General features: G+C 39.0%; 1 protein-coding gene across 3 annotated transcripts; it reads right to left on the bottom strand.

Moving 5' to 3' along the window:
- Positions 1–158: 158 nt before the first annotated feature.
- LOC134668007 (nuclear transcription factor Y subunit alpha-like) lies at positions 159–21,612 on the bottom strand. 3 transcript variants are annotated; one of them, XM_063525445.1, is made up of 8 exons: positions 21,417–21,612; positions 16,138–16,250; positions 15,296–15,476; positions 13,977–14,130; positions 3,623–3,729; positions 2,886–2,987; positions 1,692–1,853; positions 159–1,147 (listed from the first exon to the last, which is right to left on the bottom strand). In XM_063525445.1, the coding sequence occupies exons 1-8, from the start codon at positions 21,426–21,428 to the stop codon at positions 305–307; spliced, it is 1,674 nt and encodes a 557-aa protein (XP_063381515.1). In that variant the 5' UTR covers positions 21,429–21,612; the 3' UTR covers positions 159–304. The 3 variants fall into 3 exon arrangements, with proteins under 3 accessions (XP_063381515.1, XP_063381517.1, XP_063381516.1); XM_063525447.1 differs by lacking the exons at positions 15,296–15,476; positions 16,138–16,250; positions 21,417–21,612 and adding an exon at positions 14,802–14,910; XM_063525446.1 differs by lacking the exons at positions 13,977–14,130; positions 15,296–15,476; positions 16,138–16,250; positions 21,417–21,612 and adding an exon at positions 4,283–4,740.
- Between the last annotated feature and the right edge of the window lie 347 nt (positions 21,613–21,959).

The following is a 21,959-nucleotide window of genomic DNA, read 5'->3' as shown; positions in this document are numbered from 1 at the left end:
GTGTTCACAATATCTGAACACGCACTCTAACGCCTTGACAATAGAGGCGTTTTCAGATATTTGTGATAGCCTTGACCGCTCCGATATATCTGGCGCGACTGTACAAGAGACTATCTATATGATGCTAACCGTACTTTCAAAAAAAATAAAACACACTGTTGTAACATAGTTTGTTTAATTATTGAATTTTCTATGTATTGTATTGAACTTGTTATATATTGTGAAAATTACTACTATTCATAAGACAAACAAATAGCCTTGCTTTAATAATTCAATATTCTTCTATTTATTTAATCTATTTAATCTAAGTTTCATCCATAGCGTCTTCTATTTTCACATTAGAATCATCATCAGTTTTACCAGAACTTTCTGTATTAGTAATATTAGTATTATCAACATTTTTCACGTTTGCAGCATTTGGCGAATTGGCAGCAACATTAGAAGTGTTTTCGACGCCAGAGTTTCCAATTTTAACAGAGATTCCAGTATTTCCAAATTTTCTAGAGGTTATAGGATTAAGCGTCATGACAGGATTAGAAGGGCGATTATTATTAGCGTTTCCAGTATTTGCAGTATTCGTAGGGTTCATAGTGATTATAGGGTTAGCTTTACTAGTACTGGCTGCGTTAGAACTTGCAGCAGCAACTGTAGTAACATTAGAAGCATTACTAACACTTGTTACATTTACAACATTATTAGCTGTAGTTACATTTGCTGTCTTTTCAGCCTTTGACGCGTTGACCGTTCTAACATTAGCATTATTTACATTGCCAGCATTACCAACAGTTATAGTGTTATTGCTAACGTTTCCAGCATTGTTCATTACAGCTGCATTCGTAGTCATGACACTAGCAGCACTTGCAGCATTCATGAAATTTGCAGCGTTTGCAGCATTTATGACATTAGCTGAATTCACATTCATAATATTAGCTGCATTCGTATTCATTGCATTAGCAGCGCTTGCAGCATTTATGACATTAGCAGCATTGGCAGCATTCACTGCTATAACACGTTTTTCCATTTGCCTATTTCTGTAAACTTCCATGTCAAACTGTAGACGCGCTCTTTCGAGATCTATGCGTTCGCGCATTAATGCATTACGTGTTTTGTATTCGGTTAAAAACTTGCGAAGGGTGTCGTTCAGGTCCTGAAATAGAAAAAAATAATGGTTACAGCGCATAATGCAGATCCATACTATGTTATTTCGTCCTTTCTTCTAAGGTCAGGTAAGGTAAAGTAAGGTTTTTTTAAGGTCTATTCTGTATCACTGACTTTTTTTTATAATATACCCCTTTAATGTAGCTATAAGTTTAGTTGTATTGTTAGAAATAAATATTTTTTTTACATATTCCCTGTAACTTTTACTATTTTATTTCATTATATGTAGATATCCTACAGGATACTGTGCCTATAGTTCCGGAGAAAGCCTGCCTCCATACCCGATTTATTTGTTATATCTATAAAATTCACACACACATCAACACAAACATCGTGAGGAAACCTGCATACATCCGCGAAGAAAATCAAAGGCGTATGTGAAGTCCCCAATCCGCATTGGGCTAGCGTGGGGACTATAGCCCAAACCCTTTCGTGCTCGAGATGAGACCTGTGCCCAGCAGTGGGACGACGTATATAGGCTAAATTATTACTTTTATTATTATCTATACAATTATCATTAATCTTAATCTTACCCTGATCACGGAATTCTTCTCCTCCATCACCTCATCCATGCCCCCCAAGATGGCTTCAGGCTGCGGGAACATCTCTTCTTGATCATGGGGCTCATCCACCTCATCTTCTGTTGGTTCCATCTCTTGTTCTTCCGGCTGGTAGTCACCTCCCAATCTTTCCTCCTAAACATTTTGTATTATTAATGACTTTATCAGAGGGCTTACCAAAGTTCGCAAACTGCGGGCATCTTTCTCTATCACTCTAATTACGGCTTAATTGAAATAAAAGAGGAAGATGCCCGCAAATTGGGAACTTCGGCGTTCGGAGGCCCTCAGACAGTGAAGAACTAAAACAAACTTAACAGAAACTACAGAAGAACTAGTCACAATCTGCTAAGCTTTAAATTTATATATCTATTTTTTATTTATTCTTATTCTACCTACAATTAGAGATACATTCCTAATTTTTTTTTTTAACTACCATCTTCTAGTACAAGAGTCAGACCGAGATCGAGATAAGTCTGTAATGATTTTGATAGCACACGCAAAGTGTTATTTTATAAGTCAAACTGATCAGAAATTATGGGCCCGATTCGGATTTTGAAATAGACATCTATTAGACATCACCAAGATACGATAACGATATGTTTAAGATCTAACCTGTCAAATTTGACATTTGCGCGATTCTGGAGATACTCTTGAACGTTTTCCACAGGATATGACTTAGACATCAAATTCACATCTAATAGATATCTTACTCTATCTAACGTAAAAGTGACATTGGTTGCCCGAATTACGGTGCAAAAGAGAACTAGTTGATATCTAAACTATAACGTATCTAGAATGGATCTAGTACGTGTCGTCTCTTGTGAATATCTTGAAGTTCGAATACAGTATGACATATAAGTACATTATTTGTGGTAATTGATTTACAAAGTTAGGAGGCAAAGTTGTTGTTATAAGTCGTCGTTGTTCTTCGTTCTTATATTGATACCCAAGCAAGCGAAAGATTCAAAATGCAATACCCCATAGCAGATTGCGTCAAAAATTTTCATGATATTGATAATAAAAATTTACCTTTAGCGTGTATGAGGAATGTTATGAATGTGAAGGAAGCGAAAGAGGTATGTCAGGATCGTAGCAAGTGGAAATCCGTGGTCCCTGCCTACCCCTCGGGGAAATAGGCGTGATTATATGTATGTATGTAAAATTTACCTTGACGATAACGTTTTCAAAATGGCCATCATTGATGGTGAACGTGTTGAAAACGTTTCTTTTGGAGTTCATATTGTCTGTCACCCTAATCACGAGCTGTTCCTAGAAAAATAGAAAATGAAAATGATTAGGAATATTGCCCCTTGGCGGATTAGGCTAAGTTATGCAAACAATTCCAGTAATGCTTCGGAATGTCTGGCCTCGATGACCCGAACGTTCGGCAAAGAGTCAAAGATACATGTCTCATAATACTCAGTTCAGTAATCAGCGTTAATGTTTTACAGTCACCCTCACTGTGGTGGTAGTAAAATTGACTGAATCTGTAATGCCCAAATGATTGGATGGCATTTATTTGTTGTGTATGTAATCCATTGCTGGCTATCAAGTTTGCTGTCAGAGCCCAGGTTAATTAAGCGAGCCATGGCAAAAACACGCAATGGGCCAATGTGGGGACTATAGCCAAACCCTCTTGCGCAGGAGAGGAGGCTTGTGCCCAGCTCTGGGACTTATATTAGTTATAATTTTTTATTTATTTAAAAAAACCCAGGCGTTCAGAAGATGATGAGCGAATTAAGTGGATAATTTACTTACATAAGGGTTAGTGGGACCCACTAACCCGGGTTAACCAGTTAAACCTGGAGTTACCATGGTTACCAGTACAATATGAACTGGGTTATGGGTTTAACGGGTTAACCCCGGGTTAGTGGGATGGTGCAAGTGGCGCTTTGTTAGTTTACCCCTTTAGTCTTCTCAACTTGGCCGTCCTCTGCTGCAGGTCCGGGTACTGGTTCTGGTAAAGGGTCTCGTACTGGCGGTGGAGTCTCCGGCCTTGAGGAGCTGCCTCCTGTAACAAAACGATACGGTGCTTAGAATTAAATCGGGATTGATTTCATTTTTATAGAGGCTTAAAGCCGACCACTGACTAACAGGCCGCCGAACGATATCGGCCTGTCAGTTAGAACTAAAATTTGAGTTCCGAACAACTGACAGGCCGATACCGTCCGGCGGACTGTTAGTCAGTGGTCGGCTTTAGAGTTTTTTTTAATTGGTCGACTTTAGAGTCGGAATAAGCTAAGTCTGCATGACATTTGTAATGACAAAATGTCACAATGTCATAATTAATGCCAAGTTTCTATTATATGAAAATATGACGTTATTGTGACACTAATTCCTCTAATAGGAGAACAACAGCGAATGTGGACAAATCCGTCGTAGGGACAATTGCGTTCCGAAATTCGAAATTTTGAATTCGGAAAATTCCGAAAACCATCTGCTTTTAATTGCTGAAACTAAAAGCAATTGCTGATTTGTCCATGAAATTATTGTGTAGTGCTACGTTAAAAACTCTTGTGTACGGAATTTCAACTATGACGGATTTGTCCACATTGACCTATTACCTTTAATCCCTCCCAGCACTATCCCCCTTCTCTTCTTAAACCGATCCAACCACCCCGTACTGGCCATAAAGTCATCCTTTCCCGTCATCTCCTTATGCAACGTCCTCGCCTTCAATATTATCAGCGACCCCGTCATAGCATACAAACTTTTTTCTTCTAAATACCATTGGTATAATTTCTCTTCCAGCTCCGGATTTTCGGCTGATCTTAAAGTTTTCCTTTCAGATTTGTATGGAAGTTTAGCGGCTGTTTCTATATTGTGACGGTTTTTGTAAATATCGTAGATGGTGGACCGGCCAATATTGAATTCTCGGGAGAGTTGGCTGTAGGTTTCGCCCGCGTCTATCCGATTTATTATTTCGTTCTTGATTTTGAGTGTTAGGGTTAGCTTCTTGCGTTTTAGGCGTTGTTCTGACATGGTGACTTGTTTCTTTTGTGTCTTTATTAGTTTCTGGTTAGTCTAACCCTACTGATTAATAGTCCGCCGGACGGTATCGGCCTGTCAGTTAGAATGAAATTTTGACAGTTCCGAACAACTGACAGGCCGATACCGTCTGGCGGACTGTTAATCAGTGGGCCACTTAAGGTCCGCTGTAGATATACAGGATGGCCAAAAAATAAGTGTATTCCCGTTGCCAAGGAGGTTTTGGGATTATACTGAGTAACTTTTACTATAAGACCAACACCGAAATCGCGAAAAAAAATTGATTTGATTTGAAATGAGACTGTAGGATAACAAATAAAACAAAGCATTAAAATAATTCCAAAAGCAAGATAATTTTTAAAATGGAAAATAGGTAAGTAGGTATATATACTTTCTAGACTTTCTACTATAGAAACAGTAGCTAGATGGCTTGGTAAGCCTCGTAAGCCCCAGCATAATTATAGTTTTTAATTTGAACCTTATTCTATAAGTAAATAGGAACGAATTTAGTTTGTTTTGAACAGCAATGAAAGAAGAAATGCTACTTTATTTGGTTACGAATATGTAGGTAGGTACAGTCGCCATCAGATATATCGGAGCGGCCAAGGTGGTCAGAAATATCTGAACACGCCTCTATTGTCAAAGCGTTAGAGTGCTTGTTCAGATATTGTGAACATCTTGGCCGCTCCGATATATCTGATGGCGACTGTACCTACATTTAGTCTCAGGAGGGTAAGTATTGCTAAAGCATAAAGCGGTTCTGCAATTATAGATATTTGCCATTTTCAAAATTACCCCGCTTTCGCACTTATCCCAATGCACCTAATGGTTCCTCTACACGATGGGCCAGCGCCGGCCACTCCAAGGGACGCAGCCATGCGGTAGAATTAGATAGCAATATCACTTGCTTCCTCTAACGCATAAATGCGTCCCTTCTGACGGAAGATCAGCGCTGCGGTCTCCGCAGTATTTATGCTGAGCCAGCGCCTATTCTTTACCGCAACACATGACCCTCTACTTATGTCGAATACTTATGTAAATTGCTATTACTGCTATTAGTGTAAAATTGTATTGTTGCCTTTTTCTTTTTATGTCTCTTGTTATTATTTATTGTGTCACAAAGCATGTAAGTTGTGGTTGAATAAAGATTTTATCTATCTATCTATCTACAGGGTGTCCCAGAATTCGACGTCAAGCCATAAACGGATGATAGACCAAGTCATAACAGTTATCATAAAAATACAAAAAAAAATCCAACTCATGTTCTTTAAAAATTATGGTCACTTTAAAAATTCACTAAAAAATCCACACCCTGTACTTAATTAGGTATTCAAGATTACACAATAATAAAAAAAATTAGAATAAATTATGGAATTTGTAGTAACAAGAGTTAAAGAACCATTACAGGGTGTGAATGTGGATTTTTTAGTGAATTTTTAAAGTGACCATAATTTTTAAAAAACATGAGTTGGATTTTTTTTTTGTATTTTTATGATAACTGTTATGACTTGGTCTATCATCCGTTTACGGCTTGACGTCGAATTCTGGGACAACCTGTATCTATCCCTTGGAGTGGCCGGCGTTGGCCCATCGTGTGGAGGAGCCATAAAAAATAAAACCTAATAGTTCCCTACCTCCAGTATATCTGTAGTAGGCAGCGTAGGCACGCTGGTAGGCTAGCCGCTTTTCCCGTTCCCCCCCACTCTCCAGTCTTCTCTTCTCTTTTAATTTCTTGGCTCTATACTCTAAGGACTTTCTTTTCGCACGAGGCATGGGGACATCATTTAATAGGTCGACCTATTATTTTTTTAGTTTTTTAGCACTACAGTTCGTTTTTTTAGCATTAGAAATAAGGTAAACAAGCTTGATGTGTCTTATAATTGAAAAACACATTTTAAAAATATGTTACGGCAAATATGTAACAATTATGAATCTAATATGTACAATCATTTATATTCTTCTGCTTTCATAAGTAATAGTTACTGATTTTTAAAAAGCGCTTTTCTATTAAAATATATGTCAAGATCGCTTACCTTCTTTCAAGTTCTTTCTAATGCTAAATAAGCTTTTGGCAAAAATTTCATTTTTGGTACAAGCTTTTATCGTTGACTGTACTTTTCTTACGACAGACAACTAATACTCATCGAGACAATTCTAAAAACCCCTAACACAATTAGGTTTATCAGAGTTCCTATGATCAACTCCTGTCCTATGATATTTTATATGTAGATAAGCCATACACTAACATATCAAGCGAAAAAAATGATGCCAACCAATGCTGCCAACGACACGGCAGCATTAGTTACAATTTGTTTACAACTTCATACGCAAATGCGTAAAAGAGACGGCACAATTAAAAGAATACCTAAGTAAAAAAGAGACGGCTAGTGTTTGTCACTTGCGCGTGAATTTGGTAAATCAGTGATACCACCATAACACGACGGCAAACAGTGAATATGGCGCGAAGCGTAAAACTTATTAAGAAAAAAAAATATCAAAGACTAAGATGTTTGACAGAAGGTGCAAATCATTTTAATGCAGTTTTATGTAGTAATATACTCGCTACCGTAGTAAAAAGTTTTCATATTTAGTTATGTAAATAAAATATATTATATTATACTCTTTATTCATCATTTTTCTTATACTATAGAAACATTTTGACAAAAAGCAAACTCAATAACAACAAAATCCTTTATTTTACTAACAATTTTATGTTATTAATAATTGTTACTGTGTGAGAAAATGAAACGCCTGACAATAAATACTAATTTTGTAGTAATCTTTGTATAAACAGCAATATACCTATTTACTTAATTGACGCGACCCGGACAATAATATGGCCAATAATAATCTTTAATTTGCCAATTGTTGTACTTAAATACAAGAAAAAATGCGTTCAAGTAAAGAACTTCAATATTAAAGTTGAAATTTAAGTATATTTCTTTTATTTGTACGACAAGCACCAAACAATGAATGCAACTTACCATGACGCGTCTGCTATGATAATCTATGTACGCAGTTGATGCGTCCTTGTCATTCTCGCTGATGAGAACATAAACTTATCTTGTTCTGTCAGCCGGCGAAAATGGCGGCTGGGTTTATTTAATTCAAGATTAAACCGAAGAAAAACGGGTTATTTCAGCTTTTACTTACCAATGATATGTGACGCCGTCAATTTTTTTACGCTTCCGCGGATAATTTGAGCATTTCAACATAACGCAGGTCGGCATTTTGTTGCTTAATACACGTTATTTGTGGAAAAGTATTAACCGGTGTACACCTTCGCGCTTGCGTCAGGCAGACTGAGACAAACTCGTACACATGACACGAGGTGAGTGCTTCAATTTTGGAACGTGTATAACACATCTACATATAAAATATCATAGCTCCTGTCTCCATCATCAGATCAGCTCGATAGTGCCATAATACCTATTGCATTGTCATGCGATTTATACATGCATGCAAAATTTCAGCTCAATCGGAAACCGGGAAGTGGATCAAATTTAACTTGCAAAATTTGATTACACACAGACAGACCGACAGACAGACAGACAACGGTCAGGTAAAACTAAATAAAAGCTTGTAAAAACGAACTATATGTGTTTTACTCTAAACTTTTAGCCACAATAAAAAATATTTGAAATACAGAACCGTTAGTGACGTCACGGTACAAGTTACCTAAAATTCTATAATTATTTAGAAATTGTCGCAAAAAATAACCACTGTCTAAGTTTTTCTCATGTTTTCTGAAGATTTCTGATGTTTTATATATTTTCATGAATGGTGTAAAATATTTTTTTTTAGATCTTAGTAGGTACAGTCACCTGCAATAATATGTGACAAGCTCTTATGGCTCTACGAATAAGATCGTGTCAGATATTTTTGCGGCCTCCGTTGTGCAATATATTACTGCAGGTGACTGTACACAACATCCCTACTGTTAACAAAAGGCCGTTAGCGCTAAACAGCATTGGTACATTCTACATTCGAAAGATTGGTGCAATGAAAATATTCTATGACACTAAATCAATCGCCCCAATAAGCTAATTTCAACTCTAACTACAAACAATAAGGTTGAAATTAAATTGACAGATTATTTCACTTAAGCTCTTCCGTACGCAACGAACAACGTTAGTCACTTATTTACGCCGGCCACGCGGTTTTCTGACGCCACACGATTTAAAACTCTAAACCCGTACAAATAGAGTCCACAAGAAACACCACTCGCATAGATAACTTACAAAAACGCGTAAATTGAATTTTCAAAAATCGAACGAAAAGCAAACGTACTCTCCCTCTAAAACCGTTCGGAGTACTGGGGCACGAAGCATGTCCCGCGTGCCGGATTAGAAGAGTCGGAACAGCGAACAGCGGTTGTCTCTGTCTTTCGCGTGGTGTGGGCGAGTGTGCGAGAAAAACGGTTGCGGCGCCATTTTGGGTGGCGGATTACTTTGGAATCGATAGGCCTCGTGCATATTTTGACTATAGGTAATAAATAAGTAAGTACGCACGTGGTAATTGTTTTTAGTAGAGGGTGTTGAATAGAAATGAAATGACTAAATGAGGCAATGACACCGAAATCAGAAGGCCTACCGCGAACTACGTTAGACGTTTTGCCTCTCTATCGCACTTGTAAATTTGTAGCCGATTGTAATGTATTAAGCTGATTTCAACTTTAACATCACAAGATTAAGTCTAAATTTAATTAATAAATTATTCCACTTAACGCTCTTTCGTTTTTAGGGTTCCGTACCCAAAGGCTAAAACGGGACCCTATTACTAAGACTTCGCTGTCCGTCCGTCCGTCTGTCTGTCACCAGGCTGTATCTCACGAACCGTGATAGCTAGACAGTTGAAATTTTCACAGATGATGTATTTCTGTTGCCGCTATAACAACAAATACTAAAAACAGAATAAAATAAAGATTTAAGTGGGGCTCCCATACAACAAACGTGATTTTTGACCAAAGTTAAGCAACGTCGGGCGTGGTCAGTACTTGGATGGGTGACCGTTTTCTTTTTGCATTTTTTTCCTTTTTTTTTTTTTGCTTTATGGTACGGAACCCTTCGTGCGCGAGTCCGACTCTCACTTGCCCGGTTTTTAATGTAAATTGTTAGTCCCAATACTCCCAACCCAGCAAACATTTTTGGTCAATATTCCGAAAAAGGCACCTATTTTAGGTCGCACAATTTAGGGGACCAAAATGAGGCACGTCGAATCGACGTCGTGGGCACGTCGAGTCGACATAAATGGGGAAAAAACGCACGTGCCGGCGACGTATTTATTGACGGTAAATTAGTGATTACAACCATTAGGTCAACACTAGGTCATGTTTCCGACGTGGATTCGACGTCGCCACGACGTGCCGCGTAGTTGAAATGTACTAATTTGGTAATCTTTACCACCTTTAGACGTGATGGTGACATATTTTTATCCATATAATTACTCTGGGAGGCAATATTTAGATGAGACGCGATGAAGAGAAAAAGAGACACAAACATTACGCTTATATATTCTTTTCACTCAGAAACAAAATGTCTAACCAGAAAACAACTTTAAGTCGTGCAATGATAATGGCGGCCACTAAGTCATGTAAAATAATTTAGGCCGATTACGCAGATGAAGAACGATGAAATCTAGTGCACAGAATTTTTTTTCGTGCAGTATGTTAGGTTTACATACAAAACTATCGATGGGCTTATGAAATATTTAAGTTTTCAACATTTTATAAAATGAAAATGCATATATTTGCTTGTAATTGAGTGTTGTAACAGAATATTTGTGTGTGTGAGTGTATTGACTCGATCAAAAATATTGTTTTATTTTGAATATTAGCAGAATGAAGTACCGTGCGATGGCACCATTCACGATATAACAACTTAAATTATGCAATTTCATATTTAGCATCTCGTTATAATGAAAGAAAATGGCGGCACAACCTTATGGTATTGATAGTACTTTACAAGTGATTTTAACTATACGGTCGCAATTTGGTATCTATTTTAAGTAATATTTACCTAAAATTAGTAGCTAAATCGACATAAAATCGACGACCTAAAGGTCTCCGTATAAGAAATAATTACGTCGCAAATACACCTAAAATGTCTTATTAGTACATTTGACCTATTGGTCAGAATTTGCAGTTAATTTTACCTAATATTTCGACTTATTTTCAATCACTAAGTCCCTGACTTCATGGTCCCCGTATAAGAAATAATTACGTCACATATACACCTAAAATGCCTTATTAGTACATTTGACCTATTGGTCAGGGTTCGAAGTTAATTTTACCTATTATTTCGACTGATTTTCAACCATTAAGTCCCTGACTTCATGGTCTCCGTATAAGAAATAATTACGTCGCATATACACCTAAAAGGCCTTATTAGTAAATTTGACCTATTGGTCAGGGTACGAAGTTAATTTTACCTAGTAGTTCGACTTATTTTCAACCATTAAGTCCGTGACTTCATAGTCCCCGTGTAAGTAATAATTACGTCGCAAATACACCTAAAATACCCTATTAGTAGATTTGACCTATTGGTCAGGGTTTAAGGTTAATTTTACCTAATATTTCGCCTTATTTTCAACCCCTAAGTCCCTGACTTTATGGTGTATTTATGAAGTGAAATTTACGTTTTATTGTCCCTATATTTTGACTTGGAAGTAAAAGTGTACAATACGTAAAATAATTGGTGACTTAGGACGTAATTTTTACTTAAATTGGTAAAATCTTCTTCGAGTCTAGGAAAAAATACTTAAAATGTTTGCTGGGAATCACAAGATAACCCGTCTTCCACGCAATTTAAGACTTTAACTACTTGCAAATAGAGTACCTACACATAAAATGCCATAAATTGAATTTTTATTCATAAAAACGTAGATGCGATTAATTTCTTGCGGTATTAGTCTAATGTCTTGCTGTTTCAGTCTTGCAAGTGCGTATGCTTATGAAAGTTATGTTATGAAGCATGCCATACAGTCGCCTTCAGATATATCGGCGCGACCAAGGTGCTCATAAATATCTGAACACGCCTCTATTGTCAAGGCGTTAGAGTGCGTGTTCAGATATTTTTGAGCATCTTTGCCGCTCCGATATCATCATCATTATCATCATCGCCATGGTTGTAAAGTAATACACTTTTGCGATTCTAAAACCGCAAGAAATTTATCGCAGTGCGTTCTAAGCCTACGGGACATGGCACACTGCGTCCGATCCGATGTACGAGGGAGACGTCGCTATAATACGCGCATAGCGTTGTCTCGTTCATATTTCGAATCGGACGCAACGCATCAGTGTGCCCTGTAGGCGATGGCAGTAAGCAACCACCTTCATGGCTCCTCTACACGATGGGCCAACGCCGGCCACTCCAAGTGACGCATTTATGCGTTAGAGGGAGCAAGTGATATTGCTATCTCACTCTACCGCATGGCTGCGTCCGTTATGGCTCCTCTACATGATGGGCCAACGCCGGCCACTCCAAGGGACGCATCCATGCGGTAGAATGAGATAGCAATATCCATTGCTCTCTCTGTGTGGCCAGCGTTGGCCCATCGTGTAGAGGAACCGTTAGAGTGGCCGGCGTTGGCCCATCGTGTAGAGGAGCCATCAAATACAATGCAGTCAGAAGTCAGGTACAGTCAGCAGCAGAAGTTGGGGGCCAGGTGTTCAGAATGATCTTGACGCGACTTTATTGTTAAGGGGCTATCCGCGGTTTTCATCGATTTGTGACAAGTTTTGAATCGTATCTCCTTTTTATGCACTACCTACAGATAGAATTATAAGACAAACTGTTATTTATCGTTATGTATGTTATCGATTTTTCAATCTTTTATCTCCAGTTTTATCCACTGGATTTCGAAAAAACATGAATACCTACTTATTTTTTTATAAATTTTAAAAACATTGTCGAAAAAAAACCTTTTTTCGTATCTAGTTTGCAGTGAAGGATCTTACATGAACGAAATCTACATATTTAGGTTCGTCTTTAACGTCTCGAAAAACGTGTCCAGGGTTTTAATTTTAAAGTAATTAACACAAAAGTTATGGCCGGAAAACCAGTTTTTTTGCCTAAAATTGTTCAACTTTGATGCCAAATATCTTCGAGATATTTGACAATGAACTTTGAAGTAAATATGGGATACTATATTGCTTAAAGCCGTTGCTGTTAATATAATAAACTACAAAAAACATTAGGAAACTAAGGGATTCAGATCGAAGGTCATTGGCGTGTGGTAGCCGCTTAAGAGAATAAGAGCGTGTCAAGGTAATTTTGAACACCTCGCCCGCTTAGCAACTTCTGCTGCTGACTGTACGAGGTGCGAGGTCCGAACGTAATTGTCGATTGTCGCCAAGCTATGTGAAAAATTACTAACTGTGTGGAAAATGCTTTGAACATTTTGCTTTGAGTCTTGCCGGAGCGAGATAACGCTATACACGTATTATAGCGACATCCCGTTCGCACATCGGAGCGACGCGCGACGTAAGGCAAGTACGAATCGCACCTAGTGTGATAACCGCCTAAGCACCTAACTGCGCGGAAGATGCTTTGTGCATCTAGCTTTGAGTTTTGTTTGAGCGAGACAACACTATACACTACAATTAGCGACATCCCGTTCGCACATCGGAGCAACATGTGAATCGCATCCCGTGTAATAACCGCCTAACTGCGTGGAAGATGCTTTGTGCATTTTGCTTTGAGTTTTGTATCTGAGAGGAACGAGGTCTTTTTAGTAGACCGGGCCGGGTTGGGCGCCATCCCGTACAGATTATGTCCAGTGCCCTTCATGTTACAAATTATAACTGTAGGTTCAAGAGACTCTTACCTTCATCGTCTTCTTTCTTATATTTAGGCGCCATGCCGGCCTGGATCATCAGACATAAGGATGACGATCTTGGGCGCCATCCCGTACAGATTGCGTCCAGTGCCTTTCATGTTACAAATTATAACTGTAGGTTCAAGAGACTCTTACCTTCATCGTCTTCTTTCTTATATTTAGGCGCCATGCCGGCCTGGATCATCAGACATAAGGATGACGATCTTGGGCGCCATCCCGTACAGATTGCGTCCAGTGCCTTTCATGTTACAAATTATAACTGTAGGTTCAAGAGACTCTTACCTTCATCGTCTTCTTTCTTGTATTTAGGCATAATGTGCCGGTCTTGGTCATAAGGCTGACGACCTTGGGCGCCATCCCGTACACTGTACAGAATGCGTCCAGTTCCAGTGCCCTCCTTGTTTCCCATCCTGAGGTACGAAGTAGCCTTACCTTCATCGTCTTCTTTCTTGAATTTAGGCGCCATGCCGGCCTGGGTCATAAGGCTGATGATCTTGGGCGCCATCCCGTACAGATTGCGTCCAGTGCCTTTCTTGTTGCGGCTGCGTTGCATGGCGAACGCGCGCTTTCTGAGGTCTCGCCATGTCTGGTAGTGGTGGCAAAAGAGAGGGATTAGAATAATAACAATAATTATCTAGATTTCTTAGAAATCTGACATGGATACATGTACCATTAGAGACGATTGGAATAAATGCAAACTCGATGACATTGCGTCGTTTTATCACTCAGTAGCTCGTTTATAGGACTACCATCGATGTCCTATCAAATCAGCTGATATTGAATACTGATACAACTGTTAACTGGTAACACTTCGAGGGGTGACACTTCGAGTATGAAACCTCAATAATAGTTTCTACGAGTAATACGCATACCCTAGATTTGCACTGACCTAAACTGTACTCACTGTCTACACTGCTTGTTCTTCGGCGAGCCGAACTGGTTTATTTATACGTTCCGCTAGTTCCGTCCACAACTCGTCACCACCAGGAAAGGGTTTGGCCTGTATACCCTCTCATCATAGATTATGACTAACCGTTTTGCATCGTTTGTAATTCTTCGGCGGCCCAAACTAGTTGATATGCTCAGCTAGCTCCATCCGCATTTCGTCGCTTCCAGAACTACTAGGTACTACCTACTACAGAACTACTATGTACTACTTCTTGGGTTGATCTGTGTTCTTGGGCCAGTGTGGTCATTTTCATTTAGCTGTGCCAGGCAGGAAGATACCTAAGTTTGTCTGTGTTTTTATACACTCACTGTTTTGCACTGTTTATAATTCTTCGGCGGTCCAAACTGGTTGATATGCTCAGCTAGCTCCATCCACAACTCATTGCTGCCCGGGAAGGGTTTGGCGTGTGACACAGCTAGTTCATTCATTCATTCACTCATTCAATAATTCCTTCATAACAAAACTTTACTTACCGTCTTGCATTGCTTGTAGTTTTTCGGCGGCCCAAACTGGTTGATATGCTCAGCTAGCTCCATCCACAACTCATCGCTGCCCGGGAAGGGTTTGGCGTGGGACACAGCTTGTTCATTCATTCATTCACTCATTCAATCATTCCTTTATAAAAAACTTTACTTACCGTCTTGCTTTGTTTGTAGTTTTCCGGTGGGCCAAACTGGTTGATATGCTCAGCTAGCTCCATCCACAACTCATCGCTGCCCGGGAAGGGTTTGGCGTGCGACACAGCTAGTTCATTCATTCATTCACTCATTCAATCATTCCTTTATAAAAAAACTTTACTTACCGTCTTGCATTGTTTGTAGTTCTTCGGTGGCCCAAACTGGTTGATATGCTCAGCTAGCTCCATCCACAACTCATCGCTGCCCGGGAAGGGTTTGGCGTGGGACACAGCCAGTTCAGGGTGTCTCTCCATGAACTTGACCAGCTGCACCAGCTGGCAGGTCGTGGCGCGACATCTGGAAGTCCTTGGACCGTTGACCGACTTTCAACAAACATAAATACCTACGTAGGAGATCCCCCATAAGTATTTATATTTATTGAAAGTACCTACTCTACTACTACTAATTCGTACTAGATCTATAGTTAGTTTTTAGGATTCTAAAGAACTCCGCAGTAAGTATGCTATAAAGCGACTGGTCGTACAAGGAAGGGTGGAGGGAACCAGATCTCACGGAAGATCACCTATGCGCTCTGCCCAAATAAAATCCGCAGTGGGAAACCGCGTATCTGACTGTGCCAGACTCTGCCAACAGGGAGAGATGGCGGGAGATCGTGCGAAGAGCTGTGTCCACTACTACTGTTTGTGGACGCCTCAACGTGACCACGACCAGGCGTGGCTCACTCCGCGATTTCGTCGCTTTGCTACAGGTAGCTAAAAGTACATCCGTTCCACACCAATTTTGGTGTCGAGCCATAAGCCGCGCGTGGTGCTGTCGCTACCATATCGCCAGCGGCCATATCTGTTCTGATCGTTACAGATGCGTTTTGTTAGAGAATGAGTCTTCTGTACCTAGTACTATTATTTATTCTGTGCCACGACGGCTCTGTCAAGAGCGATACGACAGAAAAGAAGAATATCGGTCGAACATCTACTTGGCCGGTTGTTGTTTATAATATTATACTTACTTGACTCTAGTGACTGCCCGCTCCTGTGTATGGCTCCAGATACTTCCACCCCTGGTCATCCAGTCTTCGTCCTTCATTACAGAATACCGCTCGGAATGAACGGGCTCCTCAATCTGTCAATCGAAAATTGACCGGATGAAGCTAGATGATTAATGATTGAGAATTGATGATTGAATGATTGAAGCTTTAGCGAAGGTCTCCGTTTCAGCTTGAACAAAAATGCTTTCGTATGTCTGAACATGTTCTCCTCTAATACAGGTCGCATATAATTCTCAACCGATTCCCGTGAAATTTTATGACCAGGTTCAATGATGTTTTTTTTTTGTAGATTCGGTTTAAGTATGGAACATTTTAAAAATGGCGGAGCCTACATTATTTTATTTTTAACCGACTTCCAAATCTCAAAGAAGGAGGTTATCAATTCGGTTGTATGTTTTTTTTTATTTATTTTTTTATTTTTTTTTATGTTTGTTACTCCATAACTCCGTCATTACTGGACCGATTTTGAAAATTCTTTTTTTGATTGAATGTATATGCATACAGATTGGTCCCGTTTTTATCAAAATCCAGTTCTGATGATGGGATCCATGAGGAATCGAGGGAACTCCTCAAATCTTAAAGGCATACACATAGTGATTTTTGGTTTTTTATCAACGAATCAAGCATATACATCCAAAAAAGTGACATTTGATGAAGTGGAACTGCTGATGATGATCAGAACGGAACTCTTCAACGACGCATAGTTCACGGTTGGCGATTAGTCCTCTTCGTTATGTTTGTTAAGCAAGTTAAATTTTTAAGCCACATTTTTGTCAAGCTCGAGTTCTGATGATGGGATCCATGAGGAATCAAGGGAACTCCTCAAATCTTAAAGGCATGCGTATAGAGATTTTTGTATTTACATCAGAAAATCAAGCATTTTCATTAAAAACTGTTGCATTTGATGAAGTGGAACTGCTGATGATGATCAGAACAGAACTCTTCAACGACGCATAGTTCACGGTTGGCGATTTGTCCTCGTCGTTATGTTTGTTAAGCAAGTTAAGTTTTTAAGCCACATTTTTGTCAAGCTCGAGTTCTGATGATGGGATCCATGAGGAATCAAGGGAACTCCTCAAATCTTAAAGGCATGCGTATAGAGATTTTTGTATTTACATCAGAAAATCAAGCATTTTCATTAAAAACTGTTGCATTTGATGAAGTGGAACTGCTGATGATGATCAGAACAGAACTCTTAAACGACGCATAGTTCACGTTTGGTGATTTTTCCTTTTCGTTATGTTCGTTAAGCAAGTCAAGTTTTTAAGCCACATTTTTGTCAAGCTCGAGTTCTGATGATGGGATCCATAAGGAATCGAGTCCTCAAATATTAAAGGCATACGTATAGATTTTTTGTATTTTCATCATAAAATCAAGCATTTACATTAAAAACTGTCGCATTTGATGAAGTGGAACTGCTGATGATGACCAGAACAGAACTCTTCAATGACGCATGGTACACGTTTGGTGGGGTGTCATTCTGAATCCCTAACAACGTTTGTCCTAAACTCACTTGCTCTAACTGGTTTGTCCTAATGGGCACATGCCCTAACTATCAATTGTCATAACGATTATTTTCCATAATGTAATGGTTAGCCTAAGAATCATTTGTCCTAAGCATTTATACCATAACTATCAAGATCCCTAAAGTTTTATACCATATTTTCGAAATCCCTAACAATGTTTGGCATAAAATAACATGTTCTAACTGTTTTGACCTAATGGCTATTGCCCTAATGATCTATTATCATAACAGTTACTTTTCCTATTGATTAATTATCATAACAATTACTTTCCATAATTAATGGTAACGAACTGTTGCCACAAAAGTGGGTTAGGTTAGGTTAGAACTGTGACCCTCGAAAAAACGAACTGCTAGCACAAAAGTGGGTTAGGTTATGTTAGAACTGTGACCCTCGAAAAAACGAACTACTGCCACAAAAGTGGGTTAGGTTAGGTTAGAACTGTGACCCTCGAAAAAACGAACTGCTGGCACAAAAGTGGGTTAGGTTAGGTTAGAACTGCGATCCTCGCAAAAATGAAGTGCTGTCATTGGTTAGGTTATGAGGTAAATTTAAATTAGGACATACGAGTGTTAGGTCAAGAAACGATAGGCTAAGTAAAATTAGGTAACATGATGGTTAGGATATATAATTTTTAGGCCTAACAATAATTAGGCAAAAAAAGAATTATGCTACATAACATTAGGATAAATACTCGATATGGAATGTGCCTTAGGGAAAAACATATTAGGACAAAAAAAAATCGGCCGCTCGATAAAAGGGAAACCAAAATTAGGGTATACGAGTGTTAGGACAACTGATCATTATGACAAACAATATTAGGGAATGCAAAGATAGGAGAAAAGACTTTAGGGATTCAGATATAGATCCCGTTTGGTGATTACGAATTTCAATTTTGACTTGGACTGGGACCCGGACTCGGACTCATACCCGGATCCGGTTCGGACCCGGATCCGGTTCGGACCCGGACCTGGACTCGGATACGGATTCGTACCCGGACTCGGAACCGGACTCGGACCCGGACTCGGATCCGGACTCGGACCCGGACACGGACCCGGACTCTGACCCGGACTCGGACCCGGACCTTGACCCAGAAGGTATACACCCACTTGCCAGAATTTCATTTGCCATAATTTCATTTGCCATAATATTCAACAGCTATTATATTGTTTCCCTTAATTACATATGCAATACTTATTGTTTACTATATTAGTCACGTGCCAGAAACTTTGTTTCCCATAAAATCAATTTCAATAATATCATTTGTCATCATCATTGTAAGCCATAATTATCACTAGCCATAACATAATTTTTTTACAGAAACCAAATGCTACTAGAAAAATGGGTTAGGTTAGGTTTGAACTGCGACCCTTACAGAAAAGTAATGCTACTGGAAAAGTGGGTTAGGTTAGGTTTGAACTGCGACCCTTACAGAAAAGAAATGCTACTGGGAAAGTGGGTTAGGTTAGGTTTGAACTGCGACCCATACAGAAAATAAATGCTACTAGGAAAGTAGGTTAGGTTAGGTTTGAACTGCGACCCTTACAGAAAAGAAATGCTATCCGAAAAGTGGGTTAGGTTAGGTTTGAATTGCGACGCTTACACAAACCAAATGCTACTAGAAAAATGGGTTAGGTTAGGTTTGAACTGCGACCCTTACAGAAAATAAATACTACTGGAAAAGTGGGTTAGGTGAGGTTAAATATTCTATTAAATAGTATTATTACAATTAATAATGTGGACAACAACACGTATGGCACTCGTACGTTCTGGGATCTAATAATCGGGTAAACAAAGAGTATGTCACATCATTTTTATGGTAAACAAACAATTCAGGCAAATGAAATTCGGGCAAATAAAATTCGGGCATATGAGTATTATTTTATATAATTTTCGGACAAACAATAGACAACCGACCCAGAAAACCACTATGATACCTTAACTAAATAAACAACTATGATTACCTACCATAAAATTAATGTAGGTATAAAGTACGATGATGCCAATCTTACTAGCCCCTCCCGCTTAAACCCCCGTACACCGCACGGCATGCGCCATTAAGTGGGTTAGGTTAGGTTTGAACTACGATCCTCACAGAACCGAACAAGGATTAGGTTAGGTTAGAACTGCGAGCCTTACAGAAACGAAATGCTACTTGAAAAGTGGGTTTGATTAGGTTCGAACTGCGATCCGCACAGAACCGAACTGCTATCTGAGGAGTGGGTTAGGTTAGGCTAGAACTACGACCCTCATGGCTCCTCTTCACGATGGGCCAACGCCGGCCACTCCAAGGGACGCATTTATGCGTTAGAGGGAGCAAGTGATAGTGCATGGATGCGTCCCTTGGAGTGGCCGGCGTTGGCCCATCCTGTAGAGGAGCCATTATATAGAAGCGAAATGCTAGTAAAAAAGTGGGTGGTTTTACCTCCTTTTCTACATAGTGTACCATCTACAATAATCTTTCATCGGCCCCCATGGAAGTCGGTTTTTTTTTCTTAAAAATTATTTATATATAGGTATCTCTGACGACCGGTCTGGCCTAGTGGGTAGTGACCCTGCCTATGAAGCCGATGGTCCCGGGTTCGAATCCTGGTAAGGGCATTTATTTGTATGATGATACAGATATTTGTTCCTGAGTCATGGTTGTTTTCTATAAGTATATTTATATTTAAGTATTTATATATCATATATATCGTTGTCTGAGTACCCACAACACAAGCCTTCTTGAGCTTACCGTGGGGCTTAGTCAATTTGTGTAAAAATGTCGTATAATATTTATTTATTATTTATTATTTATTTATTATTTATTTATTTATCTCTTATTGTAAAGCGATTAGAGAATAGTGAGAATACCTTTTAAGGAGTTAACTCACTTTTGAGGAGTAGTTTCATCCGCTATTAATACCTTAATCCTACTATTGATACTACTCGTACATTAATACAACAAAAGTTTACATACCTACTTAATTTGTGAAATGCATTCTATATTTCAACCATCATACCATTCATAACTTTTAGATCTATCGAGCGTAAACTTTTAAAATAAGTAATGCAAGTAACAACGCAAAGGACAATGTTCGTCTCGACATTAGTTTACGTTAAAACGAACGAGACAACAAGCGAGAGAACCCACGTACACGAGCGGGACGGCGCATAACGATAACCCATCAAAAGGGGGACATCGTTCTCGCATTCAATACGACGCTGTTGTAATAATATTCCAATTTCAACAAAGGGAAAAAATTACTCTAGCGTCATATAAATAAGGTTCAATTTTCATTGAGATTGTAAGTGAGCTTAGCGGTCAACTGATACGTTTTACGGCTATGCGAACGTGCGTTCTATAGTGTTATTGCTAACGGTCACCGCGCGCGTGCGAGTCCAATGCTTGGAAGTCCCAGTATAATTGCGCATTCTTGGTAAGAATAAATATACAGATCTGGAGGTCACGTTACGCTGGATAGACTGAACATTCGACTCGTGTATGTTTAGTAAGTAATGCGAATACACTTCGTGAACTCTTCAACAATTTTATATTGTACGTCCGTAAAAGCGCTGCGCTCTAACATTTGTTCCGCGACTTGTATGGCGATCGCTAGTTCTAATATTTGTCCACGCGCAAATATAACTTTGCTTTCTATATGCAATATTCTTATCTAATGCGTACTAGATAACATTACCTGCATAGTTGGAAAATAAATCATTAAATCAACTTACCTCCTCCTTCATTGGACTATTACAATAATTTTCAATACTTTCTTAAGACAAAATGATAAAATATTTTAACACCGGTCGACAAACGTAGTATCACAGCGACGACAAAACTGACACTGGCCTGGCGTATCGAGCGAGAGGGCAGTGTGTGAGTGAGACACAACACTCGATAAAACGAGATAGCCGAGCTATTTAGGGCCGTATAGTATCTCTCGTTATCTCACATTTACTGTGTATAGGTATGTATGTATTGTGTGTTATACAGTTTTATAGACGTGATAATTTGTCAGAAAGGGGACATGTTAAGGTACCGTTCTGATTAAGACTACATCAGCATTACTGCAGCCGTTTAGAGATAGTTAGGTCAATGAACGAAAATCTAGTGTCCAATCACAACTTTTTTTTTCATCACACTTGCTAGTAAAAGGTGTTATGACACGTAGGCGATGCAGTTCTAAAATAAACTTTTCGGTAATATATACCTTAGGTAGGTAGGTTATTATGTTATTTTGTTATGTTAAAATATATTGTTATGATTTGTTATTA

This window comes from Cydia fagiglandana, chromosome 10 (assembly GCF_963556715.1).
Source record: "Cydia fagiglandana chromosome 10, ilCydFagi1.1, whole genome shotgun sequence".
In the NCBI taxonomy this organism is placed as follows: domain Eukaryota; kingdom Metazoa; phylum Arthropoda; class Insecta; order Lepidoptera; family Tortricidae; genus Cydia; species Cydia fagiglandana.
Note: the sequence above shows the minus strand (reverse complement) of the source record. Positions and strands in the feature narration are given on the sequence as shown.

Bases quoted from the DNA above. Each gene is read 5' to 3' on its own strand.
- LOC134668007 (XM_063525445.1), bottom strand. The intron at 2,988-3,622 runs GTAAACTAACAA...CTATTTTTCTAG, and splicing joins AAGTTGAGAAGACTAAAGGG to GAACAGCTCGTGATTAGGGT. The intron at 1,148-1,691 runs GTAAGATTAAGA...TTTCTATTTCAG, and splicing joins AGAAGAATTCCGTGATCAGG to GACCTGAACGACACCCTTCG.